The sequence below is a fragment of the Colossoma macropomum genome, unplaced genomic scaffold (genome assembly GCF_904425465.1).
Source record: "Colossoma macropomum unplaced genomic scaffold, Colossoma_macropomum, whole genome shotgun sequence".
Taxonomy (NCBI): Eukaryota; Metazoa; Chordata; class Actinopteri; order Characiformes; family Serrasalmidae; genus Colossoma; species Colossoma macropomum.
The window spans coordinates 7,350,181-7,375,706 of NW_023494800.1; the positions used below are offsets into that span (position 1 = coordinate 7,350,181).

Here is a 25,526-nt window from a genome sequence, read left to right on the forward strand (position 1 = left end):
CACCGTAACTCTTTGATCAGATGAACTAGGACACTGTTGACTCTCTGCCTGTGAAATGTTGCGACTCTGTGAGCTGTGATGTGTGAGAGGGGAGGGGTGAGAATCCCCTGCTGTGAAACAATTCACACCTCTCCACAAAGACGTGCTGAGATAAAACGGACGACTGCAGCTTTCTTTATATCGAACAATCCTGTACAGCTGACGCAATAAACAATGTAGTTTAAACACAAAGAGTCCACGTTTATAAATGTTGACTTGTTTACTCAACTACAGAAATTAAAATCCAATTTGCTTCTGCTTTTGTAAATCATACCTTTCCTTCGAAATATACTCATCAATGTTAGTGAAGATCAAAATCCCCTCGTAGGTGAACTAAGGGAGCTCCAAAACAGGTGGGAACTGCATTTCATGGCTACTGAGAAAAGGAGTTAATTTCTTCACATGAGAAATTTCTGGTAACTGAAAGACATGGTGGACATGGTGGTCAAGTGATGTCATCAGTGTGATTTTTATTTCAAAAGAAGAGATTTTTTGTTACGCAGTAACACCAGTGACACGACTCCTGAGAACCATGACTTTCATTATATATTTCATGATATTTATTTGGCATTTGTTTCCTTTATGTCATTTAATTAATATATTCCATAGTCATGTTTAGATTATTGCAGTTAAAATGGCAGAAAAACGTGTTTTTTACTTCAAAATATGGCATCACCCTTCACACATAACTGTGGGGACGAGCACTTCTGTGGTGCTTGGATTCTATATGATTGATTTAAAAACGAATATTGCTAAATTGATGCCTCAAGAAGGTGTAATTGTTAAAAACCTCTCGATAGAGAATATCGGCCTAAATCAAAAAGAAACTGAATTAATTATGTAACTACCTACTGTATATAATTACCTATGGAGTTATGTAACTACATATAAATATCTGGGTGATGTAAACTGAATGTATGCAGAGTAGAATACATGCATTACACAGCACTCTACAGATCTGAGCAGAGTATGTGGGGTTGTTGTGGAGAATGCTGTACAGGAGTGCTGCGTAGAGGGTCAGCTGAGGGACTGTAGTGTGTGATACACTGAGCTGAGGTTAATATGGAACTGAGAGTAAAAGTGTTTAACTGAGGCTGAAAAATCATTAAACAGAAACGGCTTCCATACAGCGCTGTGTGTGTGTGTGTGTGTGTGTGTGTGTGTGTGTGTGTGTGCGGTGTGTGTTTTGTACAAAAACAAAGAAAAACAGGTCTAATGTTCAGGACCCAAAAAATGCTCCTGAGTTTGTTAAGTACTTTTTACTAAAGCTCCATATTTCATTTTTTAAAAGCACAGGATCAAAACCACACACACACACACACATATATATATATATGTGTGTGTGTGTGTGTGTGTATGTGTATATATATATATATATATATATATATAATGTATATGTATGTATGTATATGTATTGATACAACTCTACAACGCTGTGTCTGATTCACTCGTACCAGTGCAGCACCCCCCTGTGGGGGTCCTGACCGTTGAAGATCAGGGTAAAAGAGGGCTAACAAAGTATGCAGAGAAACAGATGGACTACAGTCTGTAACTGTAGAACTACAAAGTGCTCCTACATGGTAAGTGGAGCTGATAAAATGGACAATAAGTGCACAAAGAGGTTGTTTCAATGTTATGGCTCATTAGTGTATATATGATACACATTGGGCATGTTATTGTTACATAAGGGTACTTATATTTATAATACATATGGGACAAGAGTGTGCGTGTAAATGTCCATGAGAAAGTCTGGGTCTGTGTATGAGGAGAGATGCATTTATATGTCTGTGTGTGTCTGTGTGTGTGTGTACCTGGTGAGCAGCTGCACTCTCTGATGGTCTGAACAGGAGAATCTCTGCAGTGGCTCCCTCCCCACACACCCCGGAACACATCAGGACACATGGTCTAAACACATACATGCACGTCTTGTCATTTGGAACATTTGTCTTTGCAACTCTGCAACTCTATAAATGAATAAAGATGAATAACAGGAAAGAAAGAACGTATCCAGGACCTGAACTGCAAGAAATGACACCTCGACAAATGTAATCATCTCACACGTCAACAATATATTTAATATTTCTCAATGTGAGACTGCAAGAATATTAGAACATTATTCAACCTTTTTCTAGACATTTTTACTTTCAGGTTTCAGATTTTATCAAGTAAAATGATCTCACTGTTCTGGCAGTTCTGTTTTTTGTTCTTTTCCTACTTTTAAGGAATAAAGTTTCAAGGAAGTAAAATTATCTGACAGTGCAATTAAATCATTTTGATAATTTAATAACCTGATAATTACTTACAATAAGTACAAAATATCTAGAAATAGGTTACTACTATTATAGTAACTTTTTTTAGTTTACTATTTATTATAGTAAATATATTCTTACAACAATAATTGGAAATATTAGATATTATAAAATACATCATCCTACATTAAAAATGCTTTTGCTTGCCAAAATATATATTTTTGCACTATATCTTTTTTTTTATTTAAATGAAAAAGCCAACTGGATTGAATTAAGTTAGTCAGAGCTACAGTGAGGGGTATTAAGTGCAATGAAAGTAGTAGTATAAAAATAGTTGACTAAGAAAGACTATGGATAAACATGAAAAGTTTAAACAATGTATATGGGCACAGGCCTCCATCAGGGAGACAGTTTCTTCATTTCATAAACCAAGGAGATATTTCCAATGAAAAAACTTGTCTATATACACAGTTTTATCTTTATATCTTTATAATGCATCACTTTGCAAGTGTTAACTGGGTTAGAAAATGGCACGATCGTTCATCATCTATACGGACATGGTAACACCAGCGAGTACGACCACAGACGAATGTTCAGACTATGTGAGATGTGACGGTGATTTTGTTGCCCGCAAAGAAATCACAGTCATTTCTCATGTTTTCTCTAGTGGAATATTACATTACAGCAGGACGTGGCTGACAGCAGTACTGATAGTTTGGAGTTGTACATACATTATGGCAGCCAAAACCAGAGGCCACGGGGTATTTGTAAGCTGTGTTTGACGTCAGACCCAACGCCAGAGGACTGCCACCATGATAGGAGCCTCTACATAACACACATCAACACACACACAGTAAAACCACTAATCATTTCAACTTATAACACTGGCTGTCTTAAAATTTCAAGTTCACTTAACATCAAATCACTGTTGTTGGAAGAAAACCTCATATCTCTAAAATAGTAACTTTACAGGAGAAGGAAAAAGCCTACTTTACTTTTAATGTCCGTCAACGGAACCAGACTTTTTTCAAGTAATTACGGGCCGTTTCTTTTGGTCCATTCATCATGAAATTTACATACAATGTAAAGGGCAAAAGGCGTTTTCAAATTATGTCAAAAACTGAAAAACGACAAAAATGGAGATGCGAGGTTTTCTTCCGACAACAGCGAAATGCTAAGTTAATGGAACAATAATCACGTGTGTTTAAGTCTGTTAAGTTATTATTTAAAGTGCAATAAAATTAAGCAGCCAGTTCAATTACTTTGAACGTTCAAACTCCAAATCAGTTTTCAGAGTGCAGAAGGGGATTATTTACCAAAAAACAAAGCGGAGAAAGGTAGAGAAATGGGGATATTGAGGCAGCAATGACAGTGCTCATTTTTTTCTTTGTGATCCAATAGTGAATCAATTAAGCAATCAATCAACCTTTATTTTCACTCGGAAATATACTGAGGGTGACCCTCATTTTCAATGTAGCTGAGCATTACAATGCAAAAATTAAAATGGAATTGAATCAGTTATTATTATTACAATTACAATTATTACACACTGAAACCTATTACTCAGTACTACAGGGACTTCAGTGCAAACCGGCTGAGCTATTCTTAGGTTATAGAAGAGTGTAACAAAACTTCAGGCCTCCCGGTGGGCCCTGGCCATTTAAGGTGTTAACCTTTGTTCATAGGTATAATTATCCATAATATATATCATAAGTCCTTTTAATTTCCACAAGAGTGACACTGAATTTTGTCATTCTTGGAGACAGGGTGACTATAAACTACTGCGTAAAAATTACAGCTGCCATTTTAATCATCCGCTGCGCCACAATTTATCAGCCCATCTCCACCTCATCCATCACTGCTCAGTTTCTGACAACACAGCAGTTGTTCACCAGATATTATTTGGGTGGTGGATCTTTCTCAGCACAGTACTGACACTGGTATGGTAGTACTTGGTAGTAATTTGATTCCCTCGTTTTTAAGACAATGACTATTGCATCTCAGCCCTTGTGTGGTGTTTGGGTCAATGTTTCAATGTTTACCAAAAGAAAACAATTATGTGATTTATTATTATTTCAACCTCAGATTTCAGATTGCTCATTTTCTGTGAAGAACATATAAAATAACCCATTTTCAGTGTCTTCACTCTGTTCACCCCCCACACATTTATATTACACATGTGGTGCTGGGTGAACCTGCGGGGAATAAAAGTGTGGAGGTGCTGTGTTCTTCACTCTGTTCTCCTCCTACATGGCCTGCTGTTAGTGTGTGTGTGTGTCTGTGTGTGAGGGTGGACAACATGGACAGGCTGCTGACTGGCTACAGCTGCTAAAGGAGAACCCTACACTGACCACTTGTGATATTTTAAACATCTGGTATTTTTATATAAATTGTTTTGGCTGTATTTAGTTAAAAAAAACAGTAATGCTGTGGGTCCACCAGACCACTGAGTAACAAACACATCAACACCACACAAGGGTTAAAGAAATGGGCTGCAGTCTATCATTTTCTTTAAACGCAGACTAAATTATCTTAACAAAAAAGTGCCTGACTGTGGGCTACAATAGCATCTGAAATGGATGTCTGGCCAGAAACAGCATAGGGGCAAGCTGAGATAGCAGTGAAAGATTCTTACACAACCCATAATGACTATTAGGTTCCTCATAATAAACTGTGACAGGCGCTTGAATGATTGTATCAGACACAGCGGTGATGCTGGGGTTGTTACACACGTCAGTGTCACTGCTAGGTTGATATCCAAAATATCCAGCCCAGAGAGTGGCTCTGTGATCAGAAACTGACCAGTGATGAAAAACAAGAGAACAGCAAAAAATGTATATGGTTTAATATACATAAAATGTATATTAAACCTCAAAAGAACACTTTAAATCAACTTCTGCCCTGTTCCACTTTCTACAGTGTGCAGTGCTGACCTTAGTGTGATGATGTCATAGTTGCCTGTGTGCACCCGTGCCATGAGCGTAGCCAGGTCATTAGCCTCCGAGCCACTGTTTGTCAGGTAAACTACCTGGAACGAGAAAGAGAACACGAACACAATTACAATCAAACACACACCTACACTCAAAAAAAGCAATCTTAGACCAGCTACACAAAGCTCCTATAGCTAATTACCAATGCTCCCTCATCTAAATGTTCATTGGCTCAGTGAAGATGATTATTTTCATTGTCAGTTTAAGTACAGTTTCACTGCTCTGTTTTACTATGCCCACTGAAATATTTTAGATGTAATCTTCACAGGTGTCTAAACCCTAGACAGACTAATACCTGCATACTACATTTCTATAATTAAAATAATTTTCAACAACAGCAGTTTATCCTTTTTAGATTTTCTTTACTGTGATATATTCCTCTGGTCATCATGTTCATTAATCAGGAATGCATTTTTTTACTTTCTGTGATATTCTGACAGAATAACTGGCCAGAGTTTATGAAGGGACCTGTAATAAACCAGATTTCCTGTATCCCAGCCTTTTCCCTCCAAAACTGAATGAAAAAACATATGTTATTTTAGGTAATCATAAGAGTTGGCACCTATAAATCTAAAAATGGACAACACTACACATAAAAAAATCTGGCTTCAACTAGTAGCCACTACTGTTTCTAGCTATGCATCGTCCATGTTTACAGATAACAAGGGGTCATACAGTGTCCGAAACCACATTAACAGGTCAATGTGAGATTACTGAACAAGCAATTTGTGGCAACTGTGTGATGATTAGGACATGGAGTTTGAACGATGCTAACAGGCAGGTGTAAACTTCCATTACTTGTTAGCTACATTAGCCTGGTAGCTCCAGTACAAAACTAAAGACCATATTTATTGTGTTGTAAACCACTTAGTGCAAAACCTACTCTCATGTAAATACAACAAATCTGTCTTATATGCTATGTAAATATGCAAACAGATATACTTCTATTTCTACTCTCATACTTTACTCTAACCTGTGTAATTTTTTGTTGCCGCCTAATTCATGTCTTTTTTTTATTTTTGCCTAATACATGTAATAAGTTCATGTGCAATTATATGTATTGCTACTGTAACACTAATTTCCCTGTGGGATCAATGACGTTCTATCTATCTATCTATCTATCTATCTATCTATCTATCTATTTAAAGATGTAAACTTCAGACACCAAACATGTCTTGGCTGGTTGATAACATTTGGCTAAAAAGGGGAAAATTGTGTTAATCCAATTTTTCACAAGACTATAACTTTAGTGTGAGTGTGGAGTAAAGTCTGTTTGTACCTTTAGTGGTTCAGGCAGGAGGGAGACGAGTTTCTCTGCATATTCCTGAATCTGAGGGTGGATGTAGATGGCCGTGGTGTGCCATAGATGCTTCAGCTGCTTCACCGCTGCTTCATTTACTCTCCTGAAACACACACAATCTTTAGACTAGAGCTCTACACACAAACACTGGTGAAAATTCACTGGGGGACAGAGGGGGACATGTCCTCTCCACTTTTAGACATTGGGAAGGACATAATTTGGGGGCGTCACTGGACAGATTGTCAAAAAAAGGGGCACACAGCTTAGTCGCAAAACAGCTGTCAGATATCAAGCTGTCAATTACAGTTTAAGACTCTAATTAAACCCCAAATATAAAATAGATTATTGTTTTGTTTAGTTATAGCCAGTAACAGCAAAAAGAAAGAAGCAGTAAACTGCTCTGGAGTCATTTTCAACACTTCTTTACTCTGCTATGATTGTTTGTTGGCTTAGGCCATAACAGCTATTACCAGTCCTTCCTTTTTCTTCTGAATTATTATCATATTTATCATTATTGCAGATTTTGCTGCAATATTTATAGTTACATGCAGATAGAAACAAATGCCATTGTAATAGGAAACAAAACTGAATCTCTGTGAACATGCACGATATTATTCCTGTTTTTGTGTTTTGATATATAAAGCAGGAGATATCAATATGGTAAGTGTAACTGCAGGCGTACACAGTTTTACATTTGAATGGCTGGACCGATGGAAGCTTTAGCCTCCTGGAATTCATCTCTCCTGCTTGTCAGACCAAGTTGAACCCCTGTGCACCAGATTAAAAGCTACAACTGAATCAGCTAAAATATGTTTTGTCTGGTTTAACTTCATTAATCACTATATATATAGCACTTTAAGTCACTTAACCCCTTAAAATCCCAGGTTAATTACATACTAATGCTTCTAATTCAGTAACATCAGGGGCCTCAACCAGGTTGAGCTATTCTCAGGTTATGGGAGTGTGTAATACAACTTTGGATCTTGGCCATTTAAGGGGTTAATGAACTCTTGGACAGCGTGCCCATAAAGTCCATTCTGTCTGTTCAAAGGGCCAAATTCTCTATTTGTTGTACCACAAACCAACTTTCCTCATCAGACACATGGAATGAGTTATCATAAAGTACAGAATTAGCTTAAGTTATTTTTTTATTTTATGTTATTACTTCTGTAACCATCTGTAATCGGGTCAATCCTTCCATTCCTAAACCAGACTGTATTTAACCTTACGGGTGGCAGTGTCCGACGCTGACCGTGGCCACCCCGGCGAACAGGTCGAGATAGCGCTTCCCGTCCACGTCCCACAGCCACTGCATGTAGCCCTGATGAATAAACACAGGCCGCCTGTAGTACGTCACCTTCATAGTCATGGGGTGACAGTTCTGCTTCCTGATCTCCAGCAAACGCTCCTTAGACATGCCCTGCAGGAAGCCAAACACAAATATATCATCATTTATTTTTAAACCCAGTAAATAGTAGATTTATACACTAAGGCAGGGACTAGAAACTAGTGATTTATGGAAAACCACTGCGTTGACTACCTGAGTGTTCCTTGTAGTAACTGCATCAAATGATCTTTACACTTCAGCTCAGTGTCCTTATTTAAGACTTAGACAAAAATCCTTAACACCATTTAAAGGCTTTCATGACTCCTGAGGCCACTTACATAAAACATCGTAAATATTTATCCTAAGGTAAATACTTAAGTGAAAAACTGATCTAAACAGAGAGAGGCACTTATATGCATTTAGATAAAAAATATACTTACGTGTTTTATGCGTTTAAAAACTTAAGTGACAAAACTTTGAAACTCTACTTTCACTTGCCAGTTCTGCACAGTGCAAAAAGCGACCCTTCAATTTATTTAATTTCCAGTAAAAATGGACATTAAGTACAAGTTTTCAACTCCTTGCCGTTATTACTGCTTATATTCCTTTTGGGAGGGCTTTCTTTAGTTTTTCAAATAAATCTGGAGGGATATTTTTCCACACCTCCAAAATTCAGTCTTAGAAGTTGGTTGCTTTTTCTGCTTCTCATGATTGAAGTAATCCCAAACATTCAATGATGTTGAACTCTGGTCCAGTTCAACATCATTGAATCTTCTTTATCTGTCTCCTTTTCTCAGTGAGGTTCTTCTTGACAGCTACACAGCCTTTCAGACCCATAGTGCTGAGTCGTCATCTCACAGTGATGGACAGAAACACCTGTGGATGTTTTCAGATCTGAAGCAGCTTGATTTTCTCCTCTCTGTCAAAGATGAAAGCTTTAAGTGCTGTCTATCTGATGGGGGCAGTTTTGGTGTCTACCAGGTCTTCCAGGTGGTTGTTAGGAGTCCTATTTTCTCTGTAGCTTTTAATCATTTTTTTACCTCCAGTTTTGGAAACTCTTGTTTTGTTTTACTTAGTTTCTTTTGACTTATCCTTCCTTATGCATGTGGGTTATCTTATATCTTGTCTCCCTAGAAAAATGAATAACTTGTACTTAATGGGTGTTTTGGCTGGAAATTAAAAAATAATGATGGCTCAGAATTTTTCACAGTACTGTAATTTCCTGAAAACTTAATCCCAATATTCACCTAAGATGTTTTATGCAAGTGGCTACTGGTCTGTAATGGGTTTAAAACCTTTGTCACATATTAGTAAAATAATTCACACTCTTGGTATATAATCGGTTCATAACATATTACACTGATAATACTGTGGCTGCTATTGCTGCACCTGCCACTGCTGCACCTCTCCAGCCTTACCTGGTATGAATCAGGCTTAAAGTCACATGAGGGCATCTGAGATGATGGGTGTTTCACTGCTGTCTTCTGACACATCGCACCTGAGCAGAGACAGATTTACAGTTATCTAATCCAAGCGCAGTGGTCAGGCTCAGTTGTGGCTGTGCTATTATTATCAGCTTAAACTGACTCCTGGTAATCCACTATGCTGTACTCTAAAAGTCTGAACTTTCTGAAATGGTTTCTGACTGTATTTCTCAATCTCAGTGTACAGTTTAGTGTTTATCCTGCCTACCTGACCATAAGCTGAGGACATGAACCAGGTGTGTTAGAGCAAGAAAATACTAAACCAAGCCAGTGTAGTGATACTTCAGCACAGAAGATTCTGATTGATGGACAGACACTGCCTTCAGTAATCTGAGTTGGCCTTATTTGTTGTTGGGTAATTGCAGCCATACATAGCCACACTAAGTACAATATAAGGAATTGGAACCAGTTGGAGTTTATTTAGAGAGACAGCAGGGCAACCAGTAGTCCAATACAAAAGTTAGACAGGAAAACATGAACTAGTTCTCAGCACCTTGTAGGGTTAGCATGCAATTTGTTTTGGATATATTATAAATGTAGTCTTCAAAGTGTAACTGATATGGGTCTCAAATGATAAAGTAGCATCCAGGATTCCACCAGGGTCCTTGCCTGTAGCTTTTAGTTGCACAGAAAAACCATTTAGGTTAAGGATGAAATCTGCAACCTTATTTCAAACAAACAGGAATACTTCTGTTTGATCAGAACTGAGCAGCAGAAAGTTCCCGATCATTTATACTTTTATACAATCTTTTGCTGTCTTTAACATAATCTTTCATTATGTCTTTGTATCATTGAATCTGAGCTGATAGATATAACGATGATTCATTAACAGTTTTATGGAAAAATGTTTGTAAATTACACAACCTAGAAACAGTAAAAAAAAGAAGAGTAAGGGCCCTAAAACAGAGCCATGTGGAACACCATATCATGTTCTTCTATGTTTGTAAAACTTCCCATTTACACTAAGGGTGCTTTCATACCTACCTTGTTTGGTAGGTATGATCCGAGCGTTCTCATTAAGGTCATGCAAGGCATGACCACATATTGGATATGTATCCAATCTAGGACCACATATGAAAGTAGCTCAGATTGGATTTGAAAAGATCAGATTTATGTGTCCATACAGCTCTGAAAACATTAGATGTTTGTCACATTAGGGCAAAAAAATTGGATTTGGTAATGTGAACGCAAATGTGGTAATGTGAATGCAAACTTGTTCTGTAGTTTTTCGTCTATTTCGACAAGTATGAACATCCCACCTGGACTCAGGTGCACACCAAGCAACAGAACTGTGGTCCATCAAGTCTGCTTCCAACTGAACCTTTGTTCAGTTTGCTGATGGTGGGAACATTTTTATGATGGTCCGCACCAAAGGGGCGAATTCAACATCACAGCATGCTTTTCAAGTGCATGTGAGCACTGAACTGTACACTCAACCTGCTCAACTCTAAGATAGAAAAGGAGTGCTGGAAACAGGACGGTTATTAGAGAGATCAGAGAGAGCAAGGTCTGGTTTTCTCAGGAATGGCTTCACAATGGCTAACTTAAAGCACTCCACCATGTCACTACCATGTCAATGTTACTGCTGTGTGGTGGTCTCTTTGGGTAGAGCAGGCCTGATAATTGTGAATCAACAGATAAGTGACTGTCTCTAACTGTAAACCTACATAGTGGGCCTATATGGTGTAGGTACAAGGGCAGGTGTTCCTAAAAAGCTCAGTGGACTGTCTAAATACAGTGTTAGCTAATAGTCCCTTCTGAGCCTGAAGGAGAACTGCCTCTCATACCAGTCAGAGATGATGCAATCCAGCATGCGAGGGGTGAGAACTCATGGTAAGGAGAGACTGTTTTTGCACTGGCCCTAATCCCGTGTTAGCATTACATTAATGTGGTTCAGTTTGCAACACAATAATTTACAGGGTTCTCAGTTACTGCTGAGAATGCCTCGGCTATTCTGAGATATGAGGCTTTGGGAAGTGGGAAATAATTAGTCCAGCTAAGGCATGAAATGTACAAGTCCTCCTGCTGAGCTCAGCTGGTGTGTCATGTGCCTGCGACGCGGGTGAAAGTCTTGAGTTTTGATTGATTGGCCTGATCAGCTTTCACAAGCGTACTGTCTTTTCCTCAAAATTAAGGCAATACATCATTGTCACTGACAGGCCATAAAACTACTAAATAACCAAAAACAGTGACTTTTAAAAAAAAAATTAAAGGAGGCTTCCAGCATAAAATTCCTTCCCACCATGATAAAGAAATCTCGACTGCTAGCATAGCCACATTTAGAAGCTAGCACTTTCAGTTTTTCAAATGTTCTCCCACCTTCAAGACATAGAAAAGGATATTCCTATTACATTTTTAGTCCTAAGTACTTATTAAAGTTATTTAATACTTATCACATCATCACTCTTACAGTGGCCATTTGTGTCCAGCTGGAATTGGAACATTGTAGCTGTTAATCCAACAGTATAAAGGTTCATTTAAATAGTGTGGGTGTTGATTCAGTATTGTAGGTGTTGATCCAACACTGTATAAATTGATTTAACACTGTGGGCTGGCTTCCCAGACACGGATTAAGCCTAGTCATGGACTAAATTTCACTTTGAATAGAACATCTCCATTTAAAGTCCTGTTTAGACCAGGACTACCCTGCTGAAAAAAAAACAAAAAAATCTGAAACCATTATGAGTTTCTGTATGTTCCTGGTGGTTTTTCAATTTGTTTAGCCATTTCTTGATGGGTGGACAAAAAAGGATCCTAATGATTTAACAGGTGACGTTAACAGAGTCCAGCTGCATTTCATGTTTTTCTAATAAGAGCTAACTGTTGGTGTTAATCCAATACTGTAGGTGTTAATCTAACTGTAACACTGTTGGTGTTAAGCCAATACTGTAGTTGTTAATCTAACAGTGTAACACTGTTGGTGTTAATCCAATACTGCCAATACTGTAGGTGTTAATCTAACAGTGTAACACTGTTGGTATTAATCCAATACTGTAGGTGTTAATCTAACAGTGTAACACTGTTGGTATTAATCCAATACTGTAGGTGTTAATCTAACAGTGTAAGTATTAGTGTCAGTGTTAATTCAACACTTAGTGTTAATCCAATACTGTAGGTGTTAATCTAACAGTGTAACACTGTTGCTGTTAATTCAATACGGTAGGCGTTAATCTAACAGTGTAACACTGTTGGTGTTAATTCAATACGGTAGGCGTTAATCTAACAGTGTAACACTGTTGGTGTTAATCCAATACTGCCAATACTGTAGGTGTTAATCTAACAGTGTAACACTGTTGGTATTAATCCAATACTGTAGGTGTTAATCTAACAGTGTAACACTGTTGGTATTAATCCAATACTGTAGGTGTTAATCTAACAGTGTAAGTATAGTGTCAGTGTCAACACTTAGTGTTAATCCAATACTGTAGGTGTTAATCTAACAGAGTAACTGTTAGTGTTAATCCAATACTGTAGGTGTTAATCTAACAGAGTAACACTGTTAGTGTTAATCCAATACTGTAGGTGTTAATCTAACAGAGTAACACTGTTGGTGTTAATCCAATACTGTAGGTGTTAATCTAACAGAGTAACACTGTTAGTGTTAATCCAATACTGTAGGTGTTAATCTAACAGTGTAAGTATTAGTGTAAAGTGTTAATTCAACACTGTTAGTGTTAATCCAATACTGTAGGTGTTAATCTAACAGAGTAACACTGTTGGTGTTAATCCAATACTGTAGGTGTTAATCTAACAGTGTAAGTATTAGTGTAAAGTGTAAAACGTCTTTTTTTAGTGTAAAATTGAACACTGAAGGTGTACGTGTTGGTTTAGCACTGGGGTGTTTACTGTCTAATTTGCAGTTTAACCCTTTTTTCTTGCGCTTTTTTCCCAAATAATGCTGCAAGCCAGTGTCGACCTGCGCACTTCTTCTGTCTAACAACGCTATGATTGGCTTTATCACTCCATTATAACCGTACATGCAAATCAGCGATGACAAGCTGATAAGCTAAACTATGCAAAACGTGGGAAAGTTATTTAGATAAGATCGAGATTCCAAATCACAGTGAAGGGACTGGACACTGAAACACTCACCACTCGGAAGATGGACACTGGCCACACAATCGACTGCTTTCCCGAGAAAATGTGGACGGTGCGTTCGTGAAAGGATGGTATGCATTTTCAGTGTTGCTACACGTTTCTGTAACTTTCAGCAGGAGAGAAACAAACGTCTGTAGACATTGACTGCGTTTGGACAGAGAAAGTCTGGCGCAACAGCTGCTCCAGCACTTTTTCTTTTCCCACCCGTATTCCGGACAAGTCTCGCTGTGATTGGCTAGTAGGATTCCGCCTTCCGCGCCAGGATTGGTTAATAGTTCATGCGCCGCAAAACAGGTGGGGAAAAATTTAAGCTGCTTCAGCCACATTAGCGTTTGCTGAACATGCGGCCTTTTCTGATGAAAAAACCTTCAGATCTGTTTCCTGGCCTTTTTTTTTCTCATTTAGATTAATGTTTGATAGTGCTTGGAAGTCCTTTAAGGACAGCATGTGAGAAGGATTTGTGACTGGTGATCACCTAAATAAAAGCTTTATGAAGGCCTATGCTTTTAAATAAAAAAGTGTAGGCAAGTTATGAATGAATATATTTAGTCTTGAATGAGATGTGACATGTGGGTCTAACCCCTAGAATGTGCTTGTAAAGTATCCCCTTTGGCTGCATTAGGCTGCACTGTACTTGTATTATACTGAAATTCTTATGAATCAATCAATCACTAAATAATTGATTAATTAAATATGCAAAGCATCTCATGGCCTTGGCTTGTAACTCACTCACACTGTAGATGCTTAGTCTTCAACTAACATTCAACCAAATATCTGTGAAATGAAACTGAGCTCGAGGTCGTTTGTGACAGATTCTATTAAATCAGACCCACCAGAAAGTTTCTTATTAATTATTATGAAGTACCGGTAGACCGTCTATAGGGGACTGTCAAAATAACGTGTGAGCTGTTTAGCATGCTGAAGAATTTCCTTAAGGGTAGGGGTGCACTCTTAGCATTCAATTAGCTTTTAGTGCTTCATAAGAATGGTGCTTTGCATCAATGACACCACCTGTCCCAGTTTGTTTTTTTTTTGTATATTTATTTTATCACGCTGTGCCATTCAAAAAATAAATGTTGGATGAGAAAGCATTAAATGATAAGGACGTGTCACACAGCCTGTAAAATAACAAGAGTCAGTGCAGCAACTCCAGTGACTTCAGATTCACTAAAAAAAAGATATATTACATCACGTACAGTGCAATACAGAAAGAGTTTGACCAACATAACATCCATCAGAAGTGACTTTAGAGCGTCTTTAGTGTTGATCTCAGCAAAACGGTTCATCCGAAAGGAGAGAAAAGACAAACGGAGGGAGTTTTAATTCCCAGATGGGTGAAAAAAAAGTTATTTCCAAACGCATCCAGTGAATGAATTTGCACAATTTGGCTGGATTTTAGTCCGAGCAGTCCATGTGTTGGGATAAATCCTATGTCCAAATGCTTCAGAGGTCGTAAACCAAGACCACGATGAAGCTGTCTGCCATTTTGTCACATTGTCTGCTCCTTTACCACAGGTTAATGCCTTAATTGGGCCTTAAATGGGACCCAATGGGCCTGAAGTTTAATTACACACTTCTACAACCGAAGAATAGCTCAACCAGTTTGCATTCAAGTCCCTTAGTTGCTGGATAAGAAGCCTTAGTATGTGAAAGGCCTGGGATTTTAAGGGGTTAAGTAGATCCAAGAGTTAAGAAGATTTTCATGTAGGCTATGCAAATAAATTAAAACTGCATCCACAAATCCATTCTTTGTAAATAGAGAGTAACATAAATTATTCTATGTGCATTCATAACATCTGAAGTACATAGAGATAATAAATATTAAATGTGAGATAAAATGATCAATTTTCATTAATCATAAATTCATTTGAGTGCTTACACCTACATTAATGTTATACATCAGCTTTAGTGTTATATATTAGTAAATACTACATGCATATTTAGTATGCATAGAGTTTTTTTTTACATCTGAATAATATATGATTTGTCTGGCTTATTCTAAATAATCACCAGACATGACTGGTGGCTCTGGTCATTAATGTTGGCTATGGCTCTAAACATAAATATAAACATGTCTGTAGTAAATAACACTTTTTAAAAAATATCTTCTGACAAAACCTTAAACGTAATCTCAGATACTTTATACATACAGTAAGGCAATATCATAGCTGGTCAGAGGAATCAATAATACATCAATAATATAATAATTATGACATACAACAGTTTTCATAGCCAAAAGTTGTGCAAAAAAGCTGTATTTTCAAATTAAAGGATGCATACAGTAGTACTGACAGCTATTTTTGCATACTTGCAGTAAAATCCAGGGCCAGTTTTCCAGCTGACCTGGAAAAACAAGCAAAATTTCTGATTCACAAAGAAAAAGACAGGAAAAACATCTCATCACTGTTGTAACGAAACCTTGTTGTGTCTGCGAAAAGTTAACTTTACAGGAGTCGCAAAACAAATATTCCTAACTTTATTGTAAGGAAAAGTGATTCTGGAGCATTTCTATTGGTCCATTCATTATGAACGTTCACACAATGTAACGGGCAGCTAGGTTTTGTTAAGACAGTGATGATGTACAGTATGTTCTTTCAAAATGTGACAGCGAATGACTGACTGCAGTAAAATCAGAAAATAAAGGAGTGTTATAAAGTTGACACTATGGTTCATCATAGTGCCCACAATCAGTGCTGCCTCAGGGATATTTACAGTATATACATACATTCAAAGTGAGTCTGTCTCCACCTGAGACTTGTGTCTTCAAGGCAAATGTTCTCTAGGGACAATATTTCAAATCAAAGCTTATTCAGTATCTAATACCTTCAGAGCAGCCCTGTGTCCTTGCTGTATACTAATCACTGGGATTTGATGAACACAGTATGCATGGTATTTAGATTATTCACAAGTGCCAAAGCTGAGTACACTAAAAAAAGAAATCAGCACTTTTTTATTTACTTTTCTAATTTTTATATTTCTTCATTGCAAGGTATTTGTTGTCAGGGACGCAATAAAGCGCTTCAGCATTATAAATGTTATGTGGTCCTCTGGAGGTGGATTGAGTAACTGGATCTAGGGATGCACCGATACCCCTCTTACATTTCCGATACAGACACCGATACCTGATCGTTAAGTATTGGCCGATACGGAGTACTGATGTCGATACTGACTCTGTCTAACGTAACTATCTCACAAGTCCTGATATTTATACAAATCCACTTTTTATTTTGGTTAAAGCTGTGTTTTGTGTCACAAATAAGAAATACCAAGCTTGAGTCAATAGCCATTTACTTGTTGGGTTATATATATATATATACTTATATACATATTATATACATAACCAGTTTCAATGCTTAAAAAAAAACAAATCTATTGTTATTTATTCACTATATATAATTTATATGTACTATCACATAAAGTAATAAGAACCATAACAACATATGCCGTGCTTCTCTGGCTTTGCGAAAACAGTGCTGATTGTTGTTTCACGCTCATATGTGTGTCGTACATCTCTGAGCATCAGACTTTGTTCGATTTCGGTAAATATTACAGTCCTTCATATTGTCGGTAACAGCTGTTGACAGTGGATTTCTTAACTTGATGTGATTACCAGGTCACTCTGCGATGCAACTGACTGACACTACTCCGGCTAGTAGTTTGTTATGCTAAAAGCTAGATCAAGGCTAAAGGCTACTGTTACTCCAAGAGGCCGCAATGCCTTACATGAATGTATCTATTGTTCACTTCCTTGAACCTGGACTAACATTGACTCGTGAATTAAAAACTGCTTCATGGTCTTCGTATTCCTTTCACCAATACTGACAATGCAACTAAGTTCAGGGAGGTATCGGTGCAGCCCTAATCACATTGGACCTCTTTTACACCTGTACTTACTTTTTACTTTCCATTTATGACTAGATCACCCAAGACACACGTTAATGTCAGATGTGAACCGGGCCTAAGAGGTTTGTTCCAACTCATATCCAACAAACTTGGATGTAATATTTGCGTCCTTCAGGAGCTGTATTGGGCTGTGCTGGTCTAGACATGTCCAAATCTTTGCATTAGTGCAGTCCTACAAAACTAAACACATAAGAAAGAAGACATTTGGTAGTAGGACATAGGGTGGGCACAACTGCTCGATTAAACTCGATGAAAAAAACATGTACCTTCTTTTGGAATCGGCACTGATCAGTGTGCAATTTGCATTATGATAATGAACATTTTGAATTTGTCAATTGTTCTTTCTTACAGTCAGAAACAGAGCCTGATGAACACAACATCCCCAAAGTATACTTTGGGTCACTGAGTGCATTCCGCATTTTGGCAAAAGTTCTCATATCACAAAATCAGGATGGACAGTAGCACGACAAACACATCCCCTGACTTTTAAACGATGAAGAGTATTTGGCTTCATAAGAAATCATTACACTAACTGTAACTGTGCCATGATGCTAATTACATTTCTGAGAGTATTACATGGCGCATAGTGCATTGTCAGTGATCTGACTTGAGGTATGAAATGACTGACCATAAGACTGTAGGCTGTAATTTCACATGTGTGAATGCACCATGTAGACTTCATCCTGCTTCAGATCAGTAAGAGTTTGCGGCAGAAAATGGGTTTTACTTGTTTGTTGGCTCAAACAAACATAAGGTTTGTGCTGGTGTGCTAGAATAGACAGAATTACCCTTAATCTTAATGTTTTAGTACATACTTAAAATGGTGCTAAATGTTGGGGGTACATTCCAATTTGCCTCCCAAATGGATTCAAACATGGTTCTTCACTGTCCATGGAAACATGGCGAGCTATAATGGCAAGATACAATATTTTAAATACAGCAGGCAGCGAACAAAACACAGTCAGTTACAACTACGACAGTTAAAATCCAGTGCCTTCTGAACCTTTGCATGCCATGGCAGTGATCCAGTGCCTTATAACAATAATGTCTCGGTTTGAATCCACTGCTTGGTTAAGTGCCTCAGAGCTATGTATTTTCAATCCTTGAGAGTTTTCCAGAATGAATCATCAATGAATTTCACTCCAGTTTTACACCAGCTGAGTCTTATTGTGCAATACAGGTGAAATTAAGACTATGGTTAAGGGATTAGATCCATACCTCGATGGGACGTACAAGTTCCTACGTGACAGCAAAGACATTTTCCCCTTAAAGAAAAGGCAGAGAAACCAAAAAGAGCTTTTACTTTTTCCCTTCTGTCTTAAAAGTATGTTAGAAACAGTGATTAGTTCACAAACAGCAACTTCCTTCTGTAGATTTAGAACTACAACATGCAACACAAAGCATAGAAAGGACTTCAGTAGTGCTTCACCGCTTCATTTCCTCTGTGTACCCCATACATAGCAGATAAAAGGAGAGCTAAGAAAAGGAGTGTGTACCGTTAATTTCCGAAACGGTAGTCACCTAAAATCTCTTGCTAATAGAGTCTTTAGAGCCACTGAGGAAAGAGAACTAATGCTTTGTAAGAGCTTAAGAGGAGGTCATCACTTTCAGACAAACGTCTCTGGCTGGGATTCTGTTTCAGTGTCTCATTTCGTCCCCTTTTACATCGTCCTCAATCCTGGTCTTGGTGTCCTCTGTCCTGACATGTTCTAGCATACCTGATCCAGGTGATCAGCTCGTGAGCAAACCCTTCCTGAGCTACTGTTGATGTCTTACAGCAGGCAAGTGACAATGGCACCCCAAGACCAAGCCTGGGCCATAGCAGCATTCCGACAGTTGTTAGCTGTTAGCTGTTAGGACATCATCATAGTTGAATCCACATAGCCGTTCCCAGCCAACCTCATGCCATCCTGGAGCATGGGAGAAGGAAGATGAAGATGGACGTTGGGTTTGCAGGTTTGTTCCTCCTGTTGCAGCTGCATAAAGCAGGGGTCAACCTGTCCACTTTGGTCCTGGCAATAATCCCCCACATACTGTGGTCCACTCAAATCTCTCTGCAGCAGCAGAACGTTATCAGAGGTCACATCTCGGACTTTGCTGTAGTCTTCCCCGGCAAAGTCTGACAGTTCTGGGTCATGCGATTCGGGATTCGATAGAGGTCTGAGAAGCAGGACATTCTCTGGGTTGACTGTCTGCACCTCTACGTATTCAGCAGATTGGGACTGGGGCACCTGTGCTACGTGCTTGTGCTCAATGCTATCCATGCTGTGCATCTGAGTGTACTGGTAGAAATCAGGCTTGCTGAAATGGTTCTGCTGACCACAAGATGAATGAACAGGTGGAGATCTGCAGGAAATTTCCGGTACACTGTGGTAGGAAGCTCTGGTGCCTCCTGGCTGCTGTTGCTGGAAATGGTGTGGCTGAGGAGACGAGAACACAGGAGGCCATGTCTGGACCTTCCCGTCCTCCTGCCCTGGAGAGGCAGGGTTGTCCCTGCCCTCACCACTGTCAGAAGAAGCCCAGCTGGACTCTCCGAACTGGCTGAGCTCCTGCTCCGTTCCACTCTCCTCCGCACCCTCTGCACACTTCTCCATCAACAGTGTGCGGCTGTCGCAGCTGCCCCGGCCAGAGTCGTTGTCTGAAGACGTGCTCTTGGACTTCAGCGAGCCCTTGGGCAGGTTCTTCCCGTTCAGAACCAGCTCCTGCTTCTCGTCATCATAAACCTCCAGATACTCCACCAGCAGGTCCTCGTAGTTGGTGGTTGGGGGGAAACCCTGGATCACCAATGCGTTAAACATCTCTTCAGACTTTCCGCTCTGTGGTCAAAAGAGGACGAGTAAAGAGTAATTAGCCAATGGTAAAAGCAAAAGCAACAGTAATTAGTCAATCTTAAAGCATTAGTCAGTTTTAAAAGATTGTATAATGGGAATCAACAAGTCACAAAAGCACATATAACAGTATTTAGTCAAATACTCACTGTTTGTGTTCACAGACAAAGATTTTTGTCATTCCGATTGAATACATTCCGATTTCAGACTAAGACTGAGGTGTTTATATGCTCACTCTACTTAATGGAAAACCTCTGTTTACATGCGCACTACAAGTAATCAGATCCAAAATTACGTGCAGGTGTAGAGAACCACTTAGTGTAGACGTTACCCTGCCAACGAGCATCATGTGAGTCCAGTCAGAGTGAGACGAGCAGCAGTGAGCAGTGCTTGTGTTTTTAATGACTTTAAAATGATGTCAGACTCAGGAAAACGTCCTTCACATGTCCTTATTAAAGAAGGGCGAGAGGAAGACGTCGTGTTCTGAGACACATAAGATGGACGTCCGTCCCACCGCCGTCTTTTAAAGATCAGAGCATAAACTTCGTCTCCTCTGCAGACCAGTTTCTGCTCCGCCATGTTGAATGATATAAACTTTCTCTATGACGTGACGCACATAAGAACGTACTTAAACTTTCCGATTGGGAATGTAATCAGATACAGGCGTTTACACGACTATTATTCTTCTGTTTAACAGATTATTTACAGGATTACCCAGCTTGTTCAATCAGATAGAAATTGCATTCCGAATGGCCTCAATCGGACTAGTCTATTCCTATTGAGGTGTTTACATGGATATATTCTATTCCGACTGAGCTATTAGTCGGATTATTAATGGATTATCAGGCTGCATGTAAACGTGGCTATTAATCAGTCAGGTGACTGGACAAGTCCGCTTGTGATTTAAATGATTTGATAATCTGAAATACTAAACGTCTTCACTGGCAACAGTAAATGCTTATTACTTAAAGCATGTATAACAGTTATCAACCCTGCTACTCTAATACACACGCAGAAGTTTGGATGCCCTTTTCAAATGACATGTTTTGTTTTCTAAGTGGAATTAAGTTACACATCCTCTACAGAGACACAGTTCTGCAGACTTTAATCCTCGTTTACTGTTTATGTGCTGAATTTCACATATTGCAAAAAAATAAAACACATAATGGATCCTGTGCAAAAGTTAAGGGACAGTTTAAATTAAAATTTTATTTTTTTCATATAGAAATAAAATTTGCAAAAATATGTACTTAAGCTAGTTCACTCTAAAGGAAGTGATAATATTTTTCATTCAGAAAAAACACAAAACATGTAATTTGACCATGGGTATTCAAACTTTTGCAAACAACTGTATTTTTCCTGCCCTGTGTTGGACTGGTGACCTGTCCAGGGTGTTTCCTGTCTTCCGCCCAATGGTTGCTGGGATAGGCTCAAATACAAATACATCTTCATTCTAATACGTCAACTAAGACAATTAAGCTTTTTTAATGAAGTTGGACAAAATGTGTGTGAAAATGATCATTGCTCTGTATTGATTATGGATCTGTATTACCTTGAGCAGCTGTTGGTCAAAGCCTCTGATCTTTGGTCCAGGAACAGGAGGCAGCAGAAAGTGTTTCACACTAAACATAAAAACGAAGAAGACCGAATTATAGTGAATTATGGTTCCAACTGTTACAGTATGCAACACTGTAATAAATAAATTTGTCTAAGTGTAAAAAAGTAAGTAACTTGGTTGCCTTAAAATTTTGAGTTCTCTGAACTTCAAATAATAAGTTAACAGAATATAAAACACAGAATGTTTTGTTAACTTACTGATAGAAGTTTGACTCAACATTTTAAGGCAACCAGGTTACTTACTTTTAAGGTTAAATCATGGAATCATTTTTACAGCATACATTTGTGTTAATATTTTAATTTTAAAGAACACACATGGTTTTTTTAGGCTTTGGTTCTTTGTTCAGTAAAACCAAATTTAAATTACAATTAAAAGCCAATTTGCATCCCAAATTCAAAACCTATTAATGATATGTGTTCAGTTTGTCCACATTTATCTTGTTCAGCTCTTTTTGGTCTCAAGATGACCAAAACTCTACTTTAGAATATGGAACACATCTTGAAATATCAGTGATTTGTTAAACTCTTTTTAGCCATAATGCATTAAAACTCCAGAAGTCACTTGATGCTACCTAGATCTTACAGGAATGAAATGTTGCCAATTATGAGTTTAAAGCATTATATAAAATATAAAAGTGCCATCACTTTTATGTTTGCATAAAAATATGCACACAATTTAAAAAATATAACTTTGAAATTTGCAGTAATTTTGAAGCAAATTATATTTACAATGATTTACGGTAATGTTTAAAACTCTGCTGCTAGTAAATTACTATAAAGTGTAAAGTGTTGGTATGTGACTGTAAACTACTGCACCACTCTAAATACCCTATCTTTTACAGTATGATCCTGTGAAATAACAAACTGGTATAATAAATATAGTAAATTTACAGTAATTTTTTTTTTTTTACAAAATTTGACTTTTGCACAAGACTGTATTCATAATTATTGTTTTAGAAATGTAAAGCAATTGTAGTGTAAACATAAATCAATAAAATGCTTTTGTGTGTGGGGGGGGGGGGGATTCTCAAACAATGGGGCAGATGGAGAGAAAATTTGAATATGTCTGCCCTAGAGGCATACCTGACTGAGGACGGTGGAGAGGTATGAAAGTTACGTTTCTAGGAAACTCTCATGGAGGAATGATCAGAAAAAGATAAACATCTCAGACACACCTGCTCCGCTTAACGTTCATCGTCCAGGCGAAGATGAGGAGGATGAAGGCTGCGAAAACTGTCATCATGATCCATATGGAGCGCTCCCTGGGCCTGACTATGAGACAGAGCAATGAGCACGTCAGTAGGATTATGTAAAATTTCACAGTGTGACAGTTTAGAAGGGGTGTTTCGGTTATGCTGATGTTGACAGCTGTTTACGGTTGCTTTGCAGTGGTGGAGCTGATGGTGGTGTTATCAGTTCATCTACTGTGTCCTTCTCCATCCACCACTTTCTATATCACACACCGTACGCCATACGTTTGTTTTCCTTCTCGGCAAAAACGGGCCTTAAAACTGCACTGTATGTGTGCCGTTGTCAGGGGGGTCTCCCACGGGTGCGGCGTTTGGCATTAAGCTCCAGGGTGACTAAAGCCTGATGCTTTTATTAAAGGTGGAAGACAAACAGCTCTGGCTACAGGCTTGATAAGATTAATGTATATAAAAACAACACAATAAAAGAAATTCTACCAGGTGAAAAGTCTTATGACCCCCCCCCCCCAAAACACACACTTTCTGGAAGTTGTATGTCAATTTATATGTGAAAAGTTTCAAAATGAGTAATTATTATGACCAAGTAATTACCTGTTTTCTCAATATTTTGAACTAGTATGTCAAAAAAATTACTTTTTTCCAATATTTTGATCTAGTATATCGCAAGAATGACCTATTTTCTTAATATTTTGAACTAGTATGTTGAGAAAACAACTTATTTTCTCAATATTTTGAACTAGTATGTGGGAAAAATGACATTATCTCAATATTTTGATCTAGTATGTCTCTTGACTGCCCTGCCATGGACTGGCGACCTGTCCAGGGTGTATCCTGCCTTCCGCCCAATGACAGCTGGGATAGGCTCCAGCACCCCACCGTGACCCAGAAGGATAAGCGGTTTAGATGATGTATGTATATGTATGTATGTCACTTGACTTAAAGGGGAATTCCACCAATTTGTCAAAATTTCTACATAATTCAGTCATGGAGAAGCAAACAAAGTCATTCAGAGTGTTTCGAAGTGAAATAATTTACTGTTGAGAAAGTTACTGATTTGTTTACAGTGGTGGTGAATGGAACCAGGCGCTGTGTTCTCAGCAATACAAATGTAGGCATTTTACTTACTATACAAAACCACCAGTGAACCTACATGTGTCCTCGTTTTTATATGTGTTTATGTGTAACACTGTTAATGGTAAAAGAGTTCTGACAAATTTAAACCTGAAATAATAGGGTTTCATTGGAACTGTTTTGCCTTACAGCACCCTGCATCTACCTCTCTGTTATGAGTATGTTTTAAAAATATGTTTTAGGCCAAAATCTTATCGAAACTATCATTAAACAGTGTTTCAAGCACCAGACAGTGTATTCATAACCATTTCATGTTAGAAATTTAGGGGGAAATTTAAAAATTTAGAAAGTTAGGGGGCTTTTAGAGGCTTTACACTCTTCAGATGTCTGGTTCCTTTCACCACCACTGTGAAGAATTCTGACTTCTGACTTGGTAAATTTCTGTAGAATGGAGCATTTCACGTCAAACTATGCCAAGAAAATGAGCCATTATTTCCACTATTTGTTTAAACTTGCTATATAATCAAGGAAAACATGGATAGGAAACATGGACTGCTGCCAGAAACAGAGGGGAAACAACAATTCTGAATATTTCATTTACTTGTGCAGAAATCCTTTCGCATTGAAAAAGGACAAGCAAATCAGGCCTATACGGCACTGGTCATATGTTAATTACCAACGTTCGTCATCTGCATGAAAGTTCTTAGTAGACACTCAGGAGTGTGTGATCTGACTTACAGTCAGGCATTTGGATGTAGGCTGGAGTGGTCCATTCACTCCAGAAGCCGTGGTCCGGTTTACATCGAACCTGCACCATGTACTCTTTACCAGAATGAAGGCTGAAGACGTTGTAGTACTTCTGCATGCCAGCATCGTACTCCTGTACAAACACACAGCACAATATCTCAGAATAAATTCCTCAACAGGATCATGCTGTGTAATGTTTTGAGGTACTTTTATATTACATTTTTATATGACCTCTCTTTATCCCTTAAAACAAAATAGGCTGCTTTTGAAACTGTCCGTTAACCTCTGATATATGTAAATGACCTCTGTTCTCATTGGCTGTCCTTTATTGTGCCTCAATCAGAAACTTGAGGCTGAAACACCCTTTATAACTTCAGTGAGAATGGGCGGAGCTAAACTGCTCTAGGCTGAATAGGCGGATATCTGTAAATGTGTTGCTTTTTTCGACGTCGATGGGCTGTTTTTACGTATGTGAATTGTATTAACTGGGGTCTTTACTTCACAGAAGTAACTGGAGTCTGGATTTAAGCTACTCCACATGCCTTCACTACTGTTGCAAGGAAGCACGAGCTTTACAGAACCCAGTTTTTTGATTGAGGCTACAATTCACACAATGCTAATTGATGGGCTATAATCTTCTACAATTACTGCATTAGCCTGGCTTC

At 38.3% G+C, this 25,526-nt stretch overlaps 2 protein-coding genes across 2 annotated transcripts in view; both read right to left on the reverse strand.

The window, feature by feature from the left end:
- The window catches only part of agxt2 (alanine--glyoxylate aminotransferase 2), a 29,176-nt gene extending 15,486 nt beyond the window's left edge, over nucleotides 1-13,690 (reverse strand). Inside the window, exons 1-7 of the mRNA XM_036588809.1 lie at nucleotides 13,482-13,690; nucleotides 9,324-9,403; nucleotides 7,808-7,998; nucleotides 6,558-6,681; nucleotides 5,222-5,316; nucleotides 3,020-3,113; nucleotides 1,851-1,944 (exon numbers count right to left, since the gene is read on the reverse strand). Coding sequence (XP_036444702.1) covers nucleotides 1,851-1,944; nucleotides 3,020-3,113; nucleotides 5,222-5,316; nucleotides 6,558-6,681; nucleotides 7,808-7,998; nucleotides 9,324-9,403; nucleotides 13,482-13,566 — 763 coding nt within the window. The 5' untranslated portion in view covers nucleotides 13,567-13,690. The remainder of the gene's footprint in view (nucleotides 1-1,850; nucleotides 1,945-3,019; nucleotides 3,114-5,221; nucleotides 5,317-6,557; nucleotides 6,682-7,807; nucleotides 7,999-9,323; nucleotides 9,404-13,481) is intronic.
- An 830-nt stretch (nucleotides 13,691-14,520) lies between these two features.
- Nucleotides 14,521-25,526, reverse strand: part of prlra (prolactin receptor a) — a 46,293-nt gene continuing 35,287 nt past the window's right edge. Inside the window, exons 7-10 of the mRNA XM_036587783.1 lie at nucleotides 24,853-24,994; nucleotides 23,011-23,107; nucleotides 21,771-21,840; nucleotides 14,521-20,206 (exon numbers count right to left, since the gene is read on the reverse strand). Of these exons, the coding sequence (XP_036443676.1) occupies nucleotides 19,244-20,206; nucleotides 21,771-21,840; nucleotides 23,011-23,107; nucleotides 24,853-24,994 (1,272 nt within the window). The 3' untranslated portion in view covers nucleotides 14,521-19,243. The remainder of the gene's footprint in view (nucleotides 20,207-21,770; nucleotides 21,841-23,010; nucleotides 23,108-24,852; nucleotides 24,995-25,526) is intronic.